This window comes from Bubalus bubalis, chromosome 22 (assembly GCF_019923935.1).
Source record: "Bubalus bubalis isolate 160015118507 breed Murrah chromosome 22, NDDB_SH_1, whole genome shotgun sequence".
Taxonomy (NCBI): Eukaryota; Metazoa; Chordata; class Mammalia; order Artiodactyla; family Bovidae; genus Bubalus; species Bubalus bubalis.
The window spans coordinates 18,534,585-18,555,808 of NC_059178.1; the positions used below are offsets into that span (position 1 = coordinate 18,534,585).

Consider the following 21,224-nt stretch of genomic DNA (forward strand, 5'->3'; position numbering starts at 1 on the left):
GGTCAGAGGGTGGGATGAAAAGTGGAACTGTGGGCTTCCCTGGTGGCTCAGAGGTTAAAGCGTCTGCCGGCAATGCGGGGAACCTGGGTTCGATCCCTGGATCAGGAAGATCCCCTGGAGAAGGAAATGGCAACCCACTCTAGTATTCTTGCCTGGACAATCCCATGGACGGAGGAGCCTAGTAGGCTACAGAACACAGGGTCGCAAATAATCGAACACGACTGAGAGACTTCACTTTTTCACTTTATTTCAATTCTGAGACATGTTCACTGCCATCTGCTGACTTTAGAAGGGCCACTAACCCCTGAACTGTTGGGGGAGGGGACACCTCAGGGACCCTGCCCTCTCCTCTGCCCTGGATTATGGTCTTTGAACTGACCATGGCTTTGCTCACTCTAGTCAGGAGTCAAGACAAGAAAGAGGCCAACAGAAGCATGATCAAGGGGCCAGGGTGAGGCAAGGTTCCTGCCTCACTTCATGGTGGCAAAACTCTCATCCAGGGAATGGCCATGTGCTTGTGCTAGAACCACAGTTAGGCAGTGTCCTGCCTTTCTGCTTTGCACAGGAAGCTCGTCCTGCTAGCCACAAATGCAGCTCGAATCGATTTCTCATTCAAGTATCTATCTCCATTTCTTCCTGAAAATCCATGGAAATGACCACCAAAAAGTATAAAGGGGAAGGAATTCACAAAGGTACTGAGAACAGGTTGGGAGAGGATGTTTCTGTAAGGCCTGCTTTCTTCTCTGTCATTCCCAGTGATTTGTGTCCAGCTCTGCCCACGTGGTCAGGGCTGCTGTAGAGTGAAGCAAAGAAGCCCCTTGTGGATGAGGCTCCCTCCATGAATCACACCCTCCACTCCAATGCACACGTGACTACCAAGGACAAAGCCCACATGTGGGAAACACAGTTGTCTTTTCCTTAGAACTAGAAAGTTCATTTGTTCTCCAAGTGAGCCCAGTGATTCAAGGAAAAAAGGAAGGGAGGGTGAATAAGAAGGGATGGGACAGATGCAGGATGTTGGGATCTGAAAGGTCTCTGGGAAAGGACAGTTAAGAGTCGCTCCCAATCAGAGGCCAGAAAGTGAAAGTCGCTCAGTCGTCTCCAACTCTTTGTAACCCCATGGGCTATACAGTCCATGGAATTCTCCAGGCCAGAACACTGGAGTGGGTAGCTGTTCCCTTCTCCAGGGGATCTTCCCAACCTAGGGATCAAACTCAGGTCTCCTGCACTGCAGGCAGATTCTTTACTGTCTGAGCCACCAGGGAAACCCAGAGGCCATAAACCTTGCCAAAATCTCAAGGAACCTATGGTAGGCAATAGGAACAATAATAGCAAACTGGAATTCGAGTCCCTCTATGTAAAGCTTGGTAGTTAGTTGGGTATCAGACAGAGAGACCCCTCCTTCAGCCTGACTTCCTGCTCACAACTAGTCCAGGCCCTCGGGCCGCACCCACCCAACTGTGACAGCCTCCTCCCCTCCCCACTGCCCCGGCAGTCACTTGAATTTGCCCTCAAACTCATTGACAAGCCCTGTATTTTTAAAGAGAGAAGAGAAAGAAAAACTTTCAGTGTCTCCCTAGGGAGACAAGTGTAAAACAGTGTAAAATAGATACTTCTTGGCCCTCAAGGCACACATAATCCCCCCTCTATAACTTCCAGCACACTTGAGTGGCTTTCCTCTTCTAACCCAACTTATTCCCTCAGCTCTTTTTTCTTCTTAGTCACTCAGTCGTGTCCGACTCTTTTCAACCTCATGGATTGTAAGCTGCCGGGCTCCTCTGCCCATGGGATTTCCCAGGCAAGAATACTGGAGTGGGTTGCCATTTCCTTCTTCATGGGATCTTCCCAAACCCGGGTCTCCCGCATTGCAGGCAGACTCTTTACCACCTGAGCCACCAGGGAAGCTCTTCGGCTAGATCTAGTCAGGCTGTTTCACCATAAACCCAAGTAGCTCCCCATCCCTTGGCCCCTCTTCTCCACAGCGTGCCGACCCGCCCCATCCTGCAAGGCCTTACGGAACATGCCTGCGCACAGATCACCTCCCCTGACTTTACTAGCTCTCGTGTTCCCTCCCTCAATTTTTACACAACAGAAGGTGAAAGGACGCTAACCCTCGGGGCTCTTCCAGCCGTGGCCCTCGCGCGCCCAAGGGCCCCACACCCACCTGTGGGAGTCAGTCCTGCCGAGGGGAGCGCACAGCCCCGCCCCACAGACAGATGTGTTTCCACACAGCACCCTATGGGTCCCGGGCGCCAGCCCACTTCTGACACAACAGGCCTGGGGGCAGCCTCTGAGCCGAGATGGCACCCCTCCCATGTCACACACCAGCCGGAACTCCAGCTGTCCTTTCTAGAAAGTCACACAGAACTCTGACACATTTTACTTACTAGAGTGTGCCCTTATGACTCAAGGGCAGCAGCTGAAAGAGACAAGGAGGGCAAGGTGTGTGGGAGGGGGGTGGAGCTCCCATGCCCTCAAGGTGCCGCCAGGTCTCCAGGTGTTCTGCATCCCAGAGGCTCTCAGAACCCTGTCCATTAGGGGGTTATGGAGGCTCCCTGACACAGGAGTGATTGATTTAAACCGTGGCCCTCGGCAGCCGAACTCCATCTCCAGCTGCTTTCCCCTCCCTGACCGTGGCAGAGGGGGTAGGACTGAAAGTCCTAACCTTTGACCTGTGACTGATTCCTCTTAGATGATTCCAGCTCCTTCAGTTCAGTTCATTTCAGTCACTCAGTCGTGTCCCACTCTTTGCGACCCCATGAATCGCAGCACGCCCCTCATCAACATAACAAAAGACACATTAATTGATCTCAAGGCTTAGTAAATTCCGAGGGTTCTAAGAGCCCTGTGCCAGGAATGGTGACAAAAAAAAACAGATACATATTTCCTGTTATACATCACAGTATAACTTTGTGTTACACAAGTGCATTTGTAGTTACACGGAGTGCACTTGCCCTTGCAAGGGCCTGTTAGAGTGGTTCTTGGCCTGTCAGCTTCTCGAGGACAAGACACTGACCAGCCACACTCCTGGCCTTGTGAGAGGTACTGCTTACCCCCGTTCAGCTCACCCCTTCCAGTGCCATAGTAGGGTTGATTTCTCCAGCTCACTTTGATGTTGGGTCACAGATGGTGAACATGTGAGCAGAAATAGGAACTCACATCTGTGTGTCAGGATGGGGCTTCTATCGTCCTATGTCCCAAGTAACTAGGAGACTCCTTGCTGATGTGTGCTCAATACATAACATGATGAAAACTAAATCTTTGTTAAGATGCTGAGACTTGGGAGTTGTTTCTTCTACAGAATAACCTTGGTTCTCTAAGTGGGAGTCTTTGACCAACAGCATCTAAGAGGTTATTCAAAAGGTGAAATCTCAGTTCCTGCCCCAGGCCCACCAGATAAGTATCGAAATTGTTACTTCAAAGTGGCTGAATCAAAACCAAAAATGGGTGCTCAGAGAGCATGGAGGACAGTGCCTGTTATGTGGGGGCAGAGAGCGTGGCTGATGGATAATCTACACAGTCATACAAGGACAGGTGGGAATAGGGGTCATGTGCACTGGCTACAGTTGGCTGTATTTGATGAGATCCTCCAAGGAGATGAGCTATGGAGACAGTGACCTGAATACCAGCAGGAGTGAAAGGGACTCAAGATGAGAGCACAACAATGAGAATGCGCCTAACACCCTGTAGCTGCTGGCCTGAAAATAGTTAAGATGATAGGTTTTATGTCATGTGTATTTTACCACACATTTATAAATAAACAAATATGATTCATCAATGATGCATCTAAAACCATCTTTAAAAAATTTTTTTTCAGGAGAATCCGAAGTCAGGGGCTTGAGAGTGGGGAGATACAGCTTTTTGGATTCAATAAGTAAAAGTAGGCAAGTTGAATAAGTAGATCAATTAAATCTCAGATGTGGCACAGGATTAAATCAAGGGGGTGGCTTTCACCACCATCACAAATCCTCTGAGTGGTTCCAAGGAAGCTGTCAGTGTAAAGTCCTCAGAGTTTATCAGAAAGATCCAGTAAGTCTTTCAGCAGGGCAAAATGGCTCAGGAAAAAGAAACTAAAAGCATGACTCCCTCTGAGTTGGATAGACTCAAGCATACATATTTAAGATGAGAGCAAGAACAAGTCTTGAGGGCAAAAAGGAGAGATGTACAGCAAGCCTGGGAAATAAACAGGCCAAGGTGGGCCCTGAACAATGGGGCTGCACTGGCCACAGGCTGCCACTGAGCCCTGGGCGGGTGAGGCCGAGTCTCCTTCTCACTGCTTCTGGGAGGGGTTCGTGTCTGTGTGGCCCCTCTCCCACCATCGTTACACTAGGAAAAATATCGGATAAGGTGGCCTTTCAGTTTATTGGTCTCCAGATCAAGAGGAGCCACATCTGGGCCCGATGTAGAGACTACCTACCGTTTTAGAGTTATTCCCTCTCTGGAAATCTCCACATACACCTGCCACCCACCTGTGAGAACTCAGCCACAGCCCTCGTTCCACAGCACACACAATCCGTGCCTCCTGAATTCACGTTTAGTTGTAGGTAGCACCTTGGACTTTGGACAATGCTTCTACAAGTCTTGAAATAATTCATGGCCCCCAAACTGTAATGGCAGAGATCCCTGAATGGCACTTTCTCTACCTCCCTACTGAGAACAGATAATAACACCAAAATACTTCCTGAAAGACAGAATTCTGGACAGGATATAATGTCACATGTACAATTTTATTTTATTACCAGGAGTTAAATCATTTTGAACTGATAAATGACCATCCTATAGGCGATAAATACTGTCAAGAAAACACCATCACACCTCACCAGTGAATGTCCCTCCTCATTTTGCAGCAGCTGCTGACAAATAGAAGACCTAAGACCCTCTGATTATCAGAGGTCAGAATGGCCAGTTAAAACGGGTGGTCTGGTCCTTCCGTTTTATTAACCTTTTTTTGAACACAAGTTTTTACATCAAATAAAGTTGCTACAAAAGCAGAAATAGTTAATATACAATAGTGTACAACAGTTCTGTAGATTTTTTTTGATCTGGGGGCTGTGGGCTGGGATTCCAGGCTCATTTAGATATTTACTGAGTCTCTGCATTCCCAATATTTCTTCCAAGTGAAGACTCATCAGAACACTTGGCTATTTCTGCACTACTATATAGAGATTACAAGACCTTTGAGCATTTCCTCAAGGACCTTTGTAGAGAAGGTCAGACCTTGTCTGCAGCCAGTATCCACCCAGAGCAGCGAGTCAGCCTGATGAGAGTGAGTCCCCAGCAGAGCCACAGGGCAAACCACGAGGGCTAAAGTGTGATCCGCCTATGGGATTGTGGCCATGGTGACCTCAGTTAGCACCCTGAGGGTGCTGGCGGGCAGCAGGCTAAGTACACATTTGGTTAGCAACAACGACACAACAGCCAAGCACCGAAACTGCTGTGGCAACAGGGCCCCTGAGGCAAGTTGGGCAGCGAGAAGCCCATGTTCCTGGAGCCGGGGATCCTGACACGACCCACATAACTCAGACCCGTGGTTCCCAGCAAGTCATATGGAGCTCACTCATGCCCCTGGGTATACAGGGGAATGTCAGCTAAAAGGACAGGACACATTTGAAGGGTTAGTTGCCTCCTCAAACCTCAACTGTCAACAGCCTGCTAATTTGCCCTTTCTAGAAGATTCATATGTTTTATGCACTTTCCTACTTGAGCTGGCACCAGGACTTTGAGCTGCTGAGTGGGGGTCGTGTCTATAGGTTGTGCTTGTGCGTGGGGCCCAGGGAGGTCTCCTGGTCAAGAGACCCTCACACTCACCACTCTGTGACCCTAGTGGGCCACTGCTTGTTTACATATATTCCTTCACTGGGGGTAGTCTAGATGTGAATATCCACAACAAAAGAGAAGCTATTAACATCAAAGACAAGAGAATGGAATTCAGAGCCATAAGAACCAAGCCATTCAGATGAGAGCCCTGGGACACAGAGGTTAGAGCCATGCCCAAGGCCCACATCTGCTCCGTGGCCAGGCAGGCCTCCTGGCTTTCAGACCACTGCTTTGACAGCCCTCTGCATCCTCTCCTAGCACCACCCATCTGCAACCTTCCTTTAAAATAAACAGACAATCTCTAGGGTACTTTCCTGGAGAAGGAAATGGCAACCCACTCCAGTATTCTTGCCTGGAGAATCCCAGGGATGGAGGAGCCTAGTGGGCTGCCGTCTATGGGGTCACACAGAGTCGGACACGACTGAAGTGACTTAGCAGCAGCAGGGTGCTTTCTGAGTTTCAAGTGTTCTCACGCTTTTTCATGCCTGCCCTGTGGGGTCAGCACAGATGCGACCTGAAATGAGACGATTAAGGTGACACTGCCCATTAATGTCACCCCACTCCAGTACTCTTGCCTGGAAAATCCCATGGACAGAGGAGCCTGGTAGGCTGCAGTCCATGGGGTCGCTAAGAGTCAGACACGACTGAGCGACTTCACTTTGACTTTTCACTTTCATGCATTGGAGGAGGAAATGACAACCCACTCCAGTGTTCTTGCCTGGAGAATCCCATGGACAGAGGAGCCTGGTGGGCTGCCGTCTATGGGGTCACACAGAGTCGGACACGACTGAAGTGACTTAGCAGCAGCAGCAGCCCATTAGGGGCAGAGTTAGGACTGAACTCCACTTTCCTAGTCCATTCTGCACTGGAAAAGATTTGACTTAGCGGGGCTAGTGCTGGGCACCTGGACTTCTGGAGTCAGGCTGCAAACTGCAGACTGTACAGGATCAGGGCTTCAGACTCCAAGACAGACCCCGTCAGAGAAGGTCAAAGATAGCTTGCCTGTGGGGTGTGTTCATGGCAGGTACCTCGGGGTCCCCCATGCCCCCAAAACACTCACTTGGAAACTCTGGACCAAGTCAGAATAAGACAGTAAGAAAGAGTCACAAAGATGTTCATGCCATGTAAGGCAAAGTTTGTGGCAAGAGGTTTTCTGTCTGGATTAGTGCAAAAACATGATTGACAGAAATATAATTAAAGAAATGTCATCCCTGTACAATCATGGACACAAGCCACGAAACCAGGAGTTCAGGAAAGGAGAGCTGTGGAAAATTCCCACAGCAATTAGACAGAAAATTTCAAATGGAAAGAATCTAATCGCTCTACTCTGCCCCAAAAAGCATGCCGAACTCCCAGGGGCATCACAAAAAGTTAGGGAACTGCTTCTGGGACAGAAAGTGATCACGCACCGTAGTGTGTTCACAGCTTTTCTCCCAGGTCCAGCCACACTCATCATGCTTAGACTTGCTCATGGAGTGTCACCTTCCCTGAGGACACACTCAGAAGATGGAGGGTGCCGGGGACCCCAGAAGTGGGTGGGAACGGCAGAAAGTGCAGGAGGAAAGCAGGCTGTAAGAAACTGTCACGGGCATTCTCAAGGCAGAGAAGTGGCACGTGCACCTTTGGCCCAACGACTGCCGATCAGGGAAAAGCTGCCTCTTAGACACAGATTCGAGGTGGAGAAAAGATGAAGGGAACGCATGGTGTAATTTCCAGTTCCGACTCTTTCTAACCCACCTTGGCATAAGGGCGATGAAGGAGAGAAGAGCTGCAGAGAGAAGGACTTTTAGTTTAGTACCTGCTCGGGAACCTACAGGGTGTTGTGAAGCTCTGAAAACAAACAATCTCCTTAAAGGTCTTCCGCATCTCTTGGCTGCGGAAGGCGTATATCAGAGGGTCAATCACAGAGTTACACATGATGAGGATGAGGTACATGTTGAAGTGAGACATGAAGCAAGAGCAGTAGAGGTTCTGAGGACACGAAATCATCAGGATGAGGTGGAGGAAGAAGGGGGCCCAGCACACGATGAAGACACCCAGCAGCATGGCCAGGGTGATGGCGCCCTTCACGCCAGTCCTCTGCCGCACAGAGCTGTGCCCAGGCAGGGTGGCGATGCGCCGGATGTGGGTTCGAGCCAGGAGGAACATGTGGGTGTACAGAGACGCCATGAGGAGCAGCATGGTGAGGAACATGGCAATGAGGCAGATGACCACATATGTGGACTCATAGTACACAATGAAGACCGTGCCACAGCTGGTGCAGAAAGCCCAGATGCCCGCGATGATGGCCCCCGAGCGCCGCCCCGTCATGATGCGCTGGTAGCGCAGGGCGCAGAAGATGGTGACATAGCGGTCCACAGCGATGGCCAGCAGGCTGAACATGGAGGCCACCACGGAGATGCAGATCATGGAGTCGAACACGTTGTCCAGGTGCCGCACGGAGGCGTCGGCCATCACCAGGTGCTTGTTGGCGAGCAGGTAGATGGTAATAGTCTCCCAGGAGTTGGACAAGCTCACCAACATGTCGGCCACTGCCAAACTGCCCACAAAGAAGTACATGGGGGTGTGCAGGTTCCGGTTCCTCACGATGGCCCCAATGACTAGGATGTTCTCCAGCAGGCTGATGAGACCCAGGGCCAGGAACACCTCCACCGCAATGCCCATGTCCTCACATGGTGAGGACGCATTCCGGACACTCAGTCCTGAGAGGTTGCCATCCGTGGCATTCAGCCCAAGATCCAAGAAGTGCAGGTGGAATGAGGAGTTCATCGCTCCTCTTCTGAGCAGCAGATCACTGTAAAACAGGTTTTAATTCGTGATCCAGAGGGGTTAACAGTCTATAGAAGTACATGCACGTGGAGAGCAACCACACCATGAGCAACGTGCCCTGTGTGCCTGGGTCCTGGATACCGGATCCTGGAATAGCGTCCCTCTAATGTGAAGCCCCCTCTGCCCTTCTCTCCTCCTTCCACAGCCCTCCTAGCAGAGTCATCAGACACCTTAGCATGCACAAGACACTTTGAGTCTTGTTCTTGTCGTCTTGGTGCCCATGCTTACTCTCAAAAGTGCCACAGCTCACAACTTGCAGAACCTCTCCAGTCTCCTGGTTCCACACACACGGTGACTGCCCCACGTTTCCTGAGTGGACTCTGAGTCCAGAAGGACCTGCAGGTCTCAAGAGAGGCAGACAGGTACCTCCTGTTCATCCTGAAGCCCCGAGGATTCATCCCTACAGTCATCATTAAGGTTGTAACCAAGGTGATCAATTAACTTGAACATAATCACAAATAAAAGTTACCGTCTTCAGTTCATAAGTTTAGGTTTCATATACACACTAAAATTGAAGCCCTGAATTAAAATTTCCCTAACTTCTGTGTTTGAAAGTCCATGGAGTCAGATTGACAGACAGTTGTATAAGTTCCACAGAAACGAAGTACAAAGAAATGAGGCATTTAGATTTACCAAGAACTAGAGCAAGATACTTTCCTCCTCTGTTGCCCGATTCCTCTCCCACGATTTATATTCAAAACTCTCTTTGCCCTCAAACTCAGAGCATGACTGAGTTTATGTGACTCATGTGATTCTAGGGAGAGAGTCACAATTTCTGTCATCACCTCCATCGTCAAGAGTCACTGTGTGTTACTTGTCTAGTTCGGTTTCAGGGATAACGGCCACCACACTGACGTTTGAGTCCCCAGCCAGCTCTTCTCCACACGCAGGTAAGGCATGGTTTGCATCCATTCAAGCCAACTTGAAGCGAATAGAAAGCGCGGCTATTTACCCGTCTCCCTTGTCTCCCTGGCACGGCTCCTCTTGCACAGCAGCCGTGAGGCTGCACTCGGGACCGGGGCTCGGCCTCAGCACCAGGGGGAAGTGCCATCCCCGCAGGATGAGGTCTGGGTGGCAGAGGCACTGCAGCCTCCCTGCGGCTCATCCTTTATGCCGCTTCGCAGGACCGCCTCCTGCCCGCCGCCGCCCCTTCTGTCCCTGCTCTCCAGTCGCGGCCTGAGGTACCACCTAGTGGCCAGAGCAGGGCCCTTCCTCTCCTGGCCGACACCTGCACCTTCTGTTTGTGGAAAATCCTTCCCCCAAAGTGTGTTCAAATGTGTTCTCCAGCAGGTTGTTCTTTTTGACTCTGCTTGTCTCTTCCTCTTTGAACTATGGAAATACTATGGGATCCTGTGACAGCCTAGGACACCAGTCACTGGTCCCTTGATGGCTGTTCTCTGGAACTGACCGTGGCGACCCTCAGCTGTGAGCCTGATCCACCCCTTGTGGGACCAAGATTAGCCCTCCTGCAAGGACTCTGACAGGTCAGGTCTAAGACAACAAATGTAATTTTGTTGTTGTTCAGTCACCAAGTTGTGTCTGACTCTTCACAACCCCATGGACTGCAGCACACCAGGCTTCCCTATTCCTCACCATATCCTGCTGTTGCTGCTGCTGCTGCTAAATCGCATCAGTCGTGTCCGACTCTGTGCGACCCCATAGACGGCAGCCCACCAGGCTCCCCCGTCCCTGGGATTCTCCAGGCAAGAACACTGGAGTGGGTTGCCATTTCCTTCTCCAGTGCACGAAAGTGAAAAGTGAAAGTGAAGTCGCTCAGTCGTGTCCGACTCTTCAAGACCCATGGACTGCAGCCTACCAGGCTCCTCCATCCATGAGATTTCCCAGGCAAGAGTACTGGAGTGGGGTGCCATTGCCTTCTCCATATCCTGAAGTTTGCCCAAGTTCATGTCCATTGCATTGGTGACGCCGTCCAACCATCTCATCCTCTTTGTTACTCAAGTAAAAAGGGAAAAGAGACTTTCCTTTTGCCGAACATCCTGGACTTGGGCAAGTCCCATTTCTCTGGGACTTAGAACACTGACCTGCAGTCCTGCTGGACCAGGCCTGGTAGAAATACCCGGGGCTGCTTTGCTGTCAGAGATGTGACCAGACGGCCTTTCCAACCAAGTCTTTGGAACCAACACACTGGTGTCCTGCGGCTGTGCCAAGGGTTGCAGGATGGAATGGTAAGAGTGGAGCCGTGTACACACAAAGGGACGGTTGACAGAAAATGGATGATTCAAGCCTCCCTTACTTGTTTCTCATGCTCCATCACTTGGGCTCTACAGAAGATTTTGGCTTCCCAGTAAAGTGGTAAAAGTGGAGACTTCTGTTAAAGATCGTTAACCATCCAGATGACACAGCACAGCTGCCATAGGTGCAGCCCTCCCAGCTTGTGTGCTGGTGACTTTGTGTGTGCTGTACATGAATTGGCTTCCCCCATGTCTCAGGGGGTAAAGAATCTGCCTGCAATGCAGGAGACACAGGAGATGTGGGTTTGATCCCTGGGTTGGGAAGATGCCCTGGAGAAGGAAATGACAACCCACTCCAGTATTCTTGGCTGGAAAATCCCATGGACAGAGGAGCCTGGCAGGCTACAGTCCATGGGGTCACAATGTGTCAGACACAACTGAGCGAATAACACATATACATGAGTTACCTTCATCATAACAGGAGCTTTAGGAAGTGGGTCCTCCCATCACCCCATTTCACAAAGCAGCAAACCCAAGGTCCCAGCGCTGGAAAGGAGCACAGTTGGGGCTCAAATTGACGGCACGAAAATGCCACCAGAGGGGCCCTTGTAGTCATGGGGCTCACTCTGCACCAGCCCCGGTGGTCACTGGTTTCCTACTGTTTTGGTGCTGCTAAATTTGGTGTCCAGCATTCTTGTTTTGTTCTGTCTTTATCAGGTTTCGGTATTCAGGTTACCCTGGCTTGGTTAAGTAAACCGGGGACAGATTTCAATTATTTCCTATTCTGAGCCAGTTTGAATGAGGTGGGATTTATCATTTTCTTGCAGGAGAGAGATCCCATCAATGCCAACAGGGCTGAGAGAATGTAGACTAAGCTCTTGCCTCCTGGATCCTCCCTCATAACAGCAAATACACCACACACAGGGCACCCCGAGAGCACCAACTGCACTGGGGGGCCCCTCCTCTGTGAAGGATCCTGTGTCCTTCTGTTTTGTTGCCCAAGCAGGGACGATGCGACAACCGTCGATTCAAAGGCACAGGGGAGACGCTTGGGCGGTCCATGAGGCCCAAGGGTGGGACCTGCTGGACGCCCTGCAGCACAGCTGGTTCCCAGATGCCGACTCGGGGGGTTTACTCCACAGGGTCCATCAGGAAGCACCTGGGCTCAGAACCTGGGGGGATGGGAGGGGAGCGGTGGGGCAGTTGGGCTACAGAGCGGGCCCACAGCTCAGTCAACCCTACTCAGAGCTCTGAGAGGTGAGTGAGACAGCCTCTCTGCTCTGCCTGGAGGGGTCACCAGAAGCCTTCCCCCGCCCTGGAGAGGTGTGAGGTCTGGCAGGGACAACGGAGGGAACGACACGGCACATGCTGTTGACCACCCCTGCAGCTGGGTGGCATGGCCTCCTGAAGGGGTCTGGGCAGCACGCGTCCATGTTCATGGCTCACAGCATCAGTCTGCTTCCCCAGCTTTACTGAAATATTATTGTCACATGACTTATGTAAACTTAAAGCATACAAGGTGATGATTTGATACATGTAGATATTGCAAAATGATGACCATAGTAAAGTATTAACATATCCATCAAGTCATTTAATTACCTTTTGATAACACTGAAGATCTTATATTAACAACTTTCAAGTATACAGTACAGTGTTGTTAATGACAGTCACCAGAACTTATTCTTCTTACATCTAGAGGTTTGTACTCTGATCAGCATCCCTATTTCCCCCACCCCCTTCTCTTGGAAACCACCAACTGATGCTACTTCTATGACTTTGGCTTTGTTAGCTTCCCCTTATCAGTGAGATCATATAGCATTTTTCTTTCTCTGACTTATTTTATTTAGTATAATACCCTCCAAGTCCATCCATGTTGTCACAAAAGGCAAAATCTCATTATTAAGGCTGAATATTATTCCGCTGTGTGAGGAATATTTTTCTTTCTCCATTTATCTGTCAATGAACACAGGTTGTTTCCATGTCTTTGCTATTGTGGGTGATGCTGCACTGAACATGGGGGTGCAGATGTCTCTACGTGACACTGATTTCATCTCTTTTGGATAAATATCCAGGAGCTGTTGTTCAATTGCTAAGTTGTGTCTGATTCTTCATGACTGCATGGACTGCAGCATGTCAGGCTTCCTGTTCTTCATTGTCTCCGAGTTTGCTCAGATTCCTGTCCATCCATATAATGATGCCATCCAACCATCTCATCCTCTGTTGCCCCCTTCTCCTCATGCCTTCAATCTTTCCCAGCATGAGGGTCTTTTCCAATGAGTTGGCTCCTGGCATCAGGTGGCCAAAGTATTGGAGCTTCAGCTTCAGCAACAGTCCTTCCAGTGAATATTCAGGGTTGATTTCCTATAGGATTGACTGATTTGATATCCTTGCAGTCCAAGGGACTCACAGGAGGCTTCTCCAGCACCACAGTTCGAAAGCTGGATTGTATGGTAGCTCTATTTTTTAATATTTTGAGGAATCTCCATTGTTTTCCCCAGTGGCTACATCAATTTATATTCCCACCAAGCGTGAACAAAGGGTTCCTTTTCTCCACACTCTTGCCAGCATTTATCTCCTTTTTGATGACAGTCATCCTAACAGGTGTGAAGGGATAGCTCATTGTGGGTTTGATTTTCAGCAAACTCTTCTACATGACATCTCTGTGCTGAGGCTCCCTAGACGCCATTTTGAGTCCAACCACAGAGGCAAAGCTTACCTGGGTGAGACACAGGAGAGAGCATCATGTATTCACAGAATTTGGGTTACAGATTTTTTTTTTTAACTCCAAGGTGTGTAAAACATTTTCATATATCAACTCACCTGATCCTCCCAGCAGCCCTGGGAAACAGTTTCTGTGTCACCTTCTCTGCAGATGTGGACTCAGAGGCTCTGAGAAGCTGAGTGGATTTTCTGGCACTGCTGGGCTGAGAAGTGATGCCACCAGCTGTTAAGCCCAGATCTTGCTTCAAAGTCCAGGTTTATAAATACACACAAGCCCTGTACACTAGGTATGAGCACTAGACAGTGGAGTCCTAGTAAAGTAAGTAAAAAAGTAAAGTAAAAAGTAGCTCAGTCGTGTCCGACTCTTTGCGACCCTGTGGACCGTAGCTTACCAGGCTTTTCCATGGGATTCTCCAAGCAAGGATACTGGAGTGGGTTGCCATTTCCTTCTCCTAAGGAAGCAAGCACCAAATCTCCTATGAACATTTGTTGAGAGCCTACAATGCCTGTGACTGGTCCACAGGTCTAGAATCTCAGCAAATCCTCCAGCAACATATGAAGTCAAAATCTTTAGCACTGTCTTCCATACAAGAAAACCGAGGCTCAAAGGAGAGTGTGACACAGCTATTGATGAAAGCAGGACCTGAATCCAGGCTTTTCACCACATCTATGCTTCATACAGAGTCTGGTGTCTTCTTGTGACTCAGTCACATGCCATAGGTGGAAACTCAGGTGCGACAGGACTGCAGAGGCCATGGGAGAGCAGCAGGGAGAACGTGAAGCCAAGGGGCGGAGGAGGGCACTGAGGGCAGGGGGCAGGGCCCAGCCATGGGGCCAGAGGGGGGCCCTTGGTTGGGGTGCTAGCTGCTACTTGAGGGGTGATTCCCAGCCCCAGGGCCATCATAGGGGAAGGAGGGCCAGTCACGACATGTCCTGTGGTTGGCTGGAAGGTTTGGGCCTCGTTCTAAGAGCAGAAGGAAGGCCTGCAGGGTTTCAAGCAGCAGATGGAAGCAGCCGCAGTGAGGAGTGAAACAGGATCAGGAGGGGAGAGAGCTGTGAGTCGACAGCAGTGCCTCATGGTGAGAGGTTTAGATCCCTGGGCAGAATTTATCACCCAGGATCCTGCGATCTAGTTAATTCATGCTCAGACCATGCTCCCCTGAATATCAAGCCTGAAAACCAAGGCAGCCCTGAGCCAACAGCTTACAGAGCCCAGACACTTAAAATGCCACACCCACCCCTGTGTGTCCACAGGCAAGAAAGGGACAGCTTGGGGTTCAGGGATTCAACGTGGGGCTGGGCGGGGGGAGAGGGGGGTGGCAGCGGTGGTAATTTTATTTGTCGTGTCAGGTTTGTTTGGGCTGCCAGGACAGGGTCTGTGGGTTCTCACATTCAGTGCGTGAGTCAAGGTTCTGTTAGTTCTTGGGAAGCTTATTTTTCAAATCCTATGCACTTTTCCTTTGAAAAGGACTCAGTAATCATCCTTTGATTCAGTATAAAGCTAAGAATCTTAGCAGAAATCTGAGTAGACAGTCCTTTCCTTCTAGAAGTGTATAAAGCCTAATAAGCAGCTTGAACTCACTGTGTTCATGTCAGAGGGCGTTAGTTACATTTCTCCAGGATTCTCGGCCTGGCACTTGGATGATTGTTGGGACATTAGCCACAAGCTCTAGGAGGAGGTCTCTGCAGGTTTTAAGTCTTGCCTTCCTGTTCATGTAGTTTCCTCACCAGCTTTGTTCAGGAAGGGCTTCTTCACTGCCTGCTACTTCAGGCTGCACAATAGGACTGCTGTTTCATAACACGAAATTTGGGGTTCCCTCTTTTTCTCCTCCTGTGGCCACTGAACTCTTATTCATTCATTTAGATCCAGGCACAGTATTGGAGTAGGAGGGCATGGCAACCCACTCCAGTACTATTCCTGGAGAATTCCATTGACAGAGGAACCTGGTAGGCTACAGTCCATAGGCTCACACAGTCAGACACGACTGGAGCGACTAAGCAGCAGCTACCCCAAATTCCTCCCTTCTCTCCTCCTGTGGCCACTGAACTCCTATCCATCCTTTTAGATCCAGGCCAGCACCTCTTGCTGGGAACCTTTGGGACCAGGTGCTGTGCCCTCTGACCTGTGTGACATCTGTCTGACACCTTCCTGGTTGACTGTGAACTGCCTGGTGCAGGTCTCCCCTCTGGGCCGTGAGTACTTCAGAATCCTGCTCAATCACTAATAAATGCATTCTTTAAATGTTTCATAGTAATCTCTGCCATTGTGTAAGTTCCTTCTCAGAAAAGTCATTTCAGAAAATGAGGTCTGACATCAGCTGCCAAATAACAGAAAATTCTCCTGTTTATAATCTGGATACTGAAGACACTATGGTGACATTTCTTTCTTATCCCCTTTCTAAACCCGAAGAAATTTAGTTTAGGATGTAGGGAGGGAAATGAAAAAATTTTATATATAAATAAACAGTCCTTAGAAATAGGATATGATGAGGTCACAGGGTAGGGAGTCTAATCAAGTGGAGGAGTTGAAGACTTATCATTCAAGGAACTTAGGATCTACAACAGCATTTCTAAAGAGCAGTCTACGAACCATCAGCATCAGATTTACTGTGGAGCTTCTTATGGACAGGTTGCAGGCACCTCAATCGGAACTTCTGGGAGGATTTTGTGGTTTTAATTAGCTTCTAGCTTTGCTGCTGCTAAGTCGCTTCAGTCGTGTCCGACTCTGTGAGACCCCATAGACGGCAGCCCATCAGTCTCCCCCGTCCCTGAGATTCTATAGGCAAGAATACAGGAGGGGGTTGCCATTTCCTTCTCCAATGCATGAAAGTGAAAAGTGAAAGTGAAGTCGCTCAGTAGTGTCCGACCCTCAGGGACCCCATGGACTGCAGCCTTCCAGGCTCCTCCATCCATGGGATTTTCCAGGCAAGAGTACTGGAGTGGGGTGCCATTGCCTTCTCCAGCTTCTAGCCTTAGGCTCAGTCAAATTTGGGGATAACTGCATTGAATGCATGTTATTGCCAGGCACACAATGTGTGTGTCCTTATGTGTAATATCTGTAAGACAGGTGTTACCCCATTTTACAGGTGTGGAAGCTGAGGTTCAGTATTATCCACTCATAGGCCAAGGTCACACAACTAGGAGGTGGTGGCACTAGAATTCTCAAAGTCTAACTCCAAAATTGCTTATGGAAGAAACTCGGTTCTAATAAAGAAAAGGTAAATGGGATGAATTGAGATCTTCCTCTTCTCCTTCAAATGTTTTGTTTATGCTATTTTGAACAATTTGTTTTCAAAGAATTTTGTGTTTCTAAGAAATAGCAGCAGCGACCTCTGTGTATAGCTTCTAATTCATGTGAATGGGATTTAAAATGACAGCCCTTCTCCACTGGAATGAAGTGACTGAGCCTTTAGTGGAGTAAAATGACCTTGAGATAAACAATTAAACAAGGAAGCATCTTGACATGAATTTCTATTTTCAGAAAATAGAGATGAAGTGGAAGAAAGAAGAAAAGCGTAATATTTAGCAAACATCCCCTCACATTAAAATCTCTGCATCCTCAGAGTAGAGTATCCGTCTCATGGGTGATCTATAAAAGTACAGACATCTATGTTTTATCCTCTATTTCAAGATCTGCCCTTTCTCGGCAAATGGGAGTCCTGCCCACAGCCTGGTGCTGGGTTGTAGGAGGGGCCCAGGGCCGAGGAAGCCCCACCACGTCCCCTGGGAGTGTGAATCAGGCCCAGTGGGATTCTTCTGTGTTGCACACTGCAGACCCTGGGCCCTACAGGAGGCACCAATGCAGGGTGGAGGCTGCAGGAGTCTGGGCTGGAGGCTGGGGAGACAAGGGGTTAGGGTTAGGGCTTTCCTGGTAGTTCAGATGGTAAAGAATCTGCCTACAATGCAGATCTGGGTTTGGTCCCTGGGTCAGGAAGATCCCCTGGAGAAGAAAATGGCAACCCACTCCAGTATTCATGCCTGGAGAATCCCATGGACAGAGGAGTGGGTTGGGTACAGTTCATGGGGTCACAAAGAGTTGGTTACAACTGAAGTGACTTAGTACAAGCATACTAGGGGAGGTGCCCTTGAGGCAACTCAGGGGCTAGCCAACTCCTCTGAGCACCAGGGTCAGCCTCCTGGAAATGTGGCGCCCATGCTTAGTTGCAGCTCATGAGCTCAGAAGCTGCGGCTCATGGGCTAAGTTGCTCGGTGGCATGTGGAATCTTCCTGGCCCGTGTCCCCTGCATCAGCAGGCAGATTCTTATCCACTGTGCCACCAGTAAACTCCTATCCTGTTATTAAGACCATTATAAAGATATAAACTGATCAGTGAAACAGAAGAGAGTCCAAAAACAAACTCACACATATATGATCACCTATTACATAACAAAGGTGGAAAACTGGTGTCATAAGGATGGTTTTTCTCAATCAATGATGCTGTGTCAGCCAGAAATCTGAGAGAAAATTTATACCCTAAATCCTAATTTACACTATTAGCAAAAATCAACTCAGTAAGATTTCTGATTTAAAAGTGAAAGGTAAAACAAAAAAGACTAGATGAAAACACAGGACACCCTCACGATCTTGGAGTAGACAAAGATTTCTTAAACAAAAAATGCCAACTATAAAGAACATCAGTAAATTGTATATTAAAACTCAGAGCTTTTCACTTGGAATATACAGGCTCTGTGGTGGGGTTAATGGCGACCTCCAGGGCTCACTTTCCAAGGGGTATCTCCCAGGACTGCTTCTGCCAGTGGCGCTGTCCCCATGTTGAGCCATTGATGATCCACACCCCTACATGAGACCCTCCAACACAAGCAGATCCATTCAGCCCCTGCTCCACCTGCTGTATCAGGAGGTGGACACGTGCAAATCACATTGATGGGCCCTTGTGCACTTGGACTGCTGGTTACTTTGGTCAGGGGGAGGCAACAGCAGAAGTGGAAGCAGCATCCACAGGTGAGATCAAGGAATGTCATGGGGACTGTGAAGCTGGCCTGAGTGTCCACTCCATGCAAGCAGTGATGTCTACCTTAATCTGTGCTGCATCTCCAGCCCCTTGCCTGTAACCTGGATAGTGAATGAATATACATAAAACAGACTTAAAAAATGAACAATTATGAAATGGATGAAAAAAATGAAATACTACATGAGCTCTGAAAGTGGTGTTCAATATAAAGGCATATATCACAATTCAAAAACAAAAAAGAAGAGCTTTTTGCCAAATATATTCTCACAATACATTCAACAAATGACTTGTATCCAGAATATACAAAAAAGACAGTCCACCCAATAGAAAAATGGGCAAAACTTGAACAGACATTTCACAAGAGGACAAAGGCCAACAAGCATATGAAAAGTGCCCAGTCTCACTGAGTGTGCGGTTTGCATGATAGTCGCTCAGTTGTGTCCAACTCTTTGTGACTCCATGGACTGTAGCTTGCCAAGCTCCTCTGTCCATAAAGTTTTCCAGCCAAGAATATTGAAGTGGGTTGCCATTTCCTTCACCAGAGGATCTTCCCGACCCAGGGATCAAACACGGGTCTCCTGTATTGCAGGCAGATTCTTTACCATCTGAGCCACCAGGGAAGCTTATTAAAACAGACATTTTTAAGTATAAAGACAGGTCAACTTAAGAAAGTATCAGCAGATACATGCTTGACTTTATCTTATGATCTATAGACAATACATTAGAATATGTAATGAATCCATACACAATCTCATTAAGAAGCATTAAAATGAAATCTAAAGCCAGTGACATACCGCTATGTGCCTGCCAGAATAAAATGAAAAGACTGACACTACTGAGTGTTGGTGAAAAAGTGGGACAACTGGAACTTAGAAAACTCGCGGGGGCAAGTCCAATAAAGCTGAGCACAATGTATGCACAGTGACCCCGCAATTCCACTCTGAGGCAAAGAAGAGTACCCATGCCCCAAAGTTCACAGACTAGAATACCTGAAGCAATACTATTAACACGTTAATGACCAGAGACTTATTAATATGTCTTTTGTTACCCAAACATTATTGACCCAGAACTTATCAGTAAGTTTTTATGACAGTGATACAATTAACATCACCATGCAACGTTTCAGGGCTCAAAATTGATCAGGGGTTCATCATACAACTTATGATTGTCGTTATCATTCACATTTTGCTCCATCAGTTTTTTGTTTCAACCTTGTACTATAAATGCAAGTTTATTACCGGGAAAATTTTCAAAAATGACATGTGGCTAAATTTTCAGTGAAGAATTTTTTGGTGAATTTTATGCAGATACTTTGCTTGATTATTCAAGAGACATATATACTGGTGTCTCAGAAGATAACAGTTCTTCAGAATATAGTTCTGACTTACATGATGTGATTATTATACCAACAAAAAGACAAAAAACTTCAGTGATTGACTCTGATAGAGAAAGTGGGGAAAAAAAAAAAACCAGCAACTCACCATACTGGAGAAGGCTTTACAGGTATGTCAGGCTTAACTATTGAATGTAATAACCCATAAAGTGTTAGTCAAATAACAGAATTAATTTTTGGCCAGCCACAGGCATTAGTTTCTGCAAAAATCCCCCAGTCAATAATGAGTTAATAGTATTTCCAAACTGGGAATGAACCAAACATCCATTAGATAAATAACATGTGGTTTATTCATGTGACGGAATACTATGCAGTCATGAAAACCAACCATGTATAAATACATGCAACAGAAATCTACATAGTGTTGAGCAAATAAGCCAATACAAAGAAAAATATATTGTTTGATTCTATTCATAAAATGTCCCCAAACAGACAAAACTATCCCATGCTCTTGGAAGTCCAGACAGTGGTTACCCATGGGAGGCAGCAACTAAAAGGGAGAAAGGGACTTCCACGGTGCTGGGAACATTGTTTGATATAGGTGCTGACTGTATGCATGTTTTCCATCTGTGGCTTGCCAGGCCAGCCTGGGAGAGTATTGCTGAGTGCCCCATACCTGTTTAGTAGTGCAGTGAGAAGCAAAAAACAAAGGAGAAAAGGAAAAATATAAGTATCTGAATGCAGAGTTCCAAAGAATAGCAAGAAGAGATAAAAAAGCCTTCCTCAGCAATCAATGCAAAGAAATAGACAAAAACAACAGAATGGGAAAGACTAGAGATCTCTTCAACAAAATTAGAGATACCAAGGGAACATTTCATGCAAAGATGGGCTCGATAAAGGACAGAAATGGTATGGACCTAACAGAAGCAGAAGATATTAAGAGGTGGCAAGAATACACAGAAGAACTGTACAAAAAAGATCTTCACAACCAAGATAATCATGATGGTATGATCACTCACCTAGAGCAAGACATCCTTGAATGTGAAGTCAAGTGGGCCTTAGAAAGCATCACTACGAACAAAGCTAGTGGAGGTGATGGAATTCCAGTTGAGCTATTTCAAATCCTGAAAGATGATGCTGTGAATGTGCTGCACTCAATATGCCAGTAAATTTGGAAAACTCAGCAGTGGCCACAGGACTGGAAAAGGTCAGTTTTCATTCCAATCCCAAAGAAAGGCAATGCCAAAGAATGCTCAAACTACTGCACAATTGCACTCATCTCACACACTAGTAATGCTCAAAATTCTCCAAGCCAGGCTTCAGCAATATGTGAACCGTGAACTTCCAGAATTCAAGCTGG

General features: G+C 47.8%; 1 protein-coding gene across 1 annotated transcript; it reads right to left on the reverse strand.

The window, feature by feature from the left end:
* Positions 1 to 6,524: 6,524 nt before the first annotated feature.
* On the reverse strand, positions 6,525 to 9,712 carry MC5R (melanocortin 5 receptor). Its single transcript, XM_025273494.3, has one exon. It carries the CDS (start codon positions 8,584 to 8,586, stop codon positions 7,609 to 7,611), a length of 978 nt encoding a protein of 325 aa, XP_025129279.3. The 5' UTR covers positions 8,587 to 9,712; the 3' UTR covers positions 6,525 to 7,608.
* Positions 9,713 to 21,224: the final 11,512 nt, after the last annotated feature.

Excerpts from the sequence above, each read along its gene's own strand:
- MC5R (XM_025273494.3), bottom strand. The coding sequence starts at position 8,586 with ATGAACTCCTCATTCCACCTGCACTTCTTGGATCTTGGGCTGAATGCC.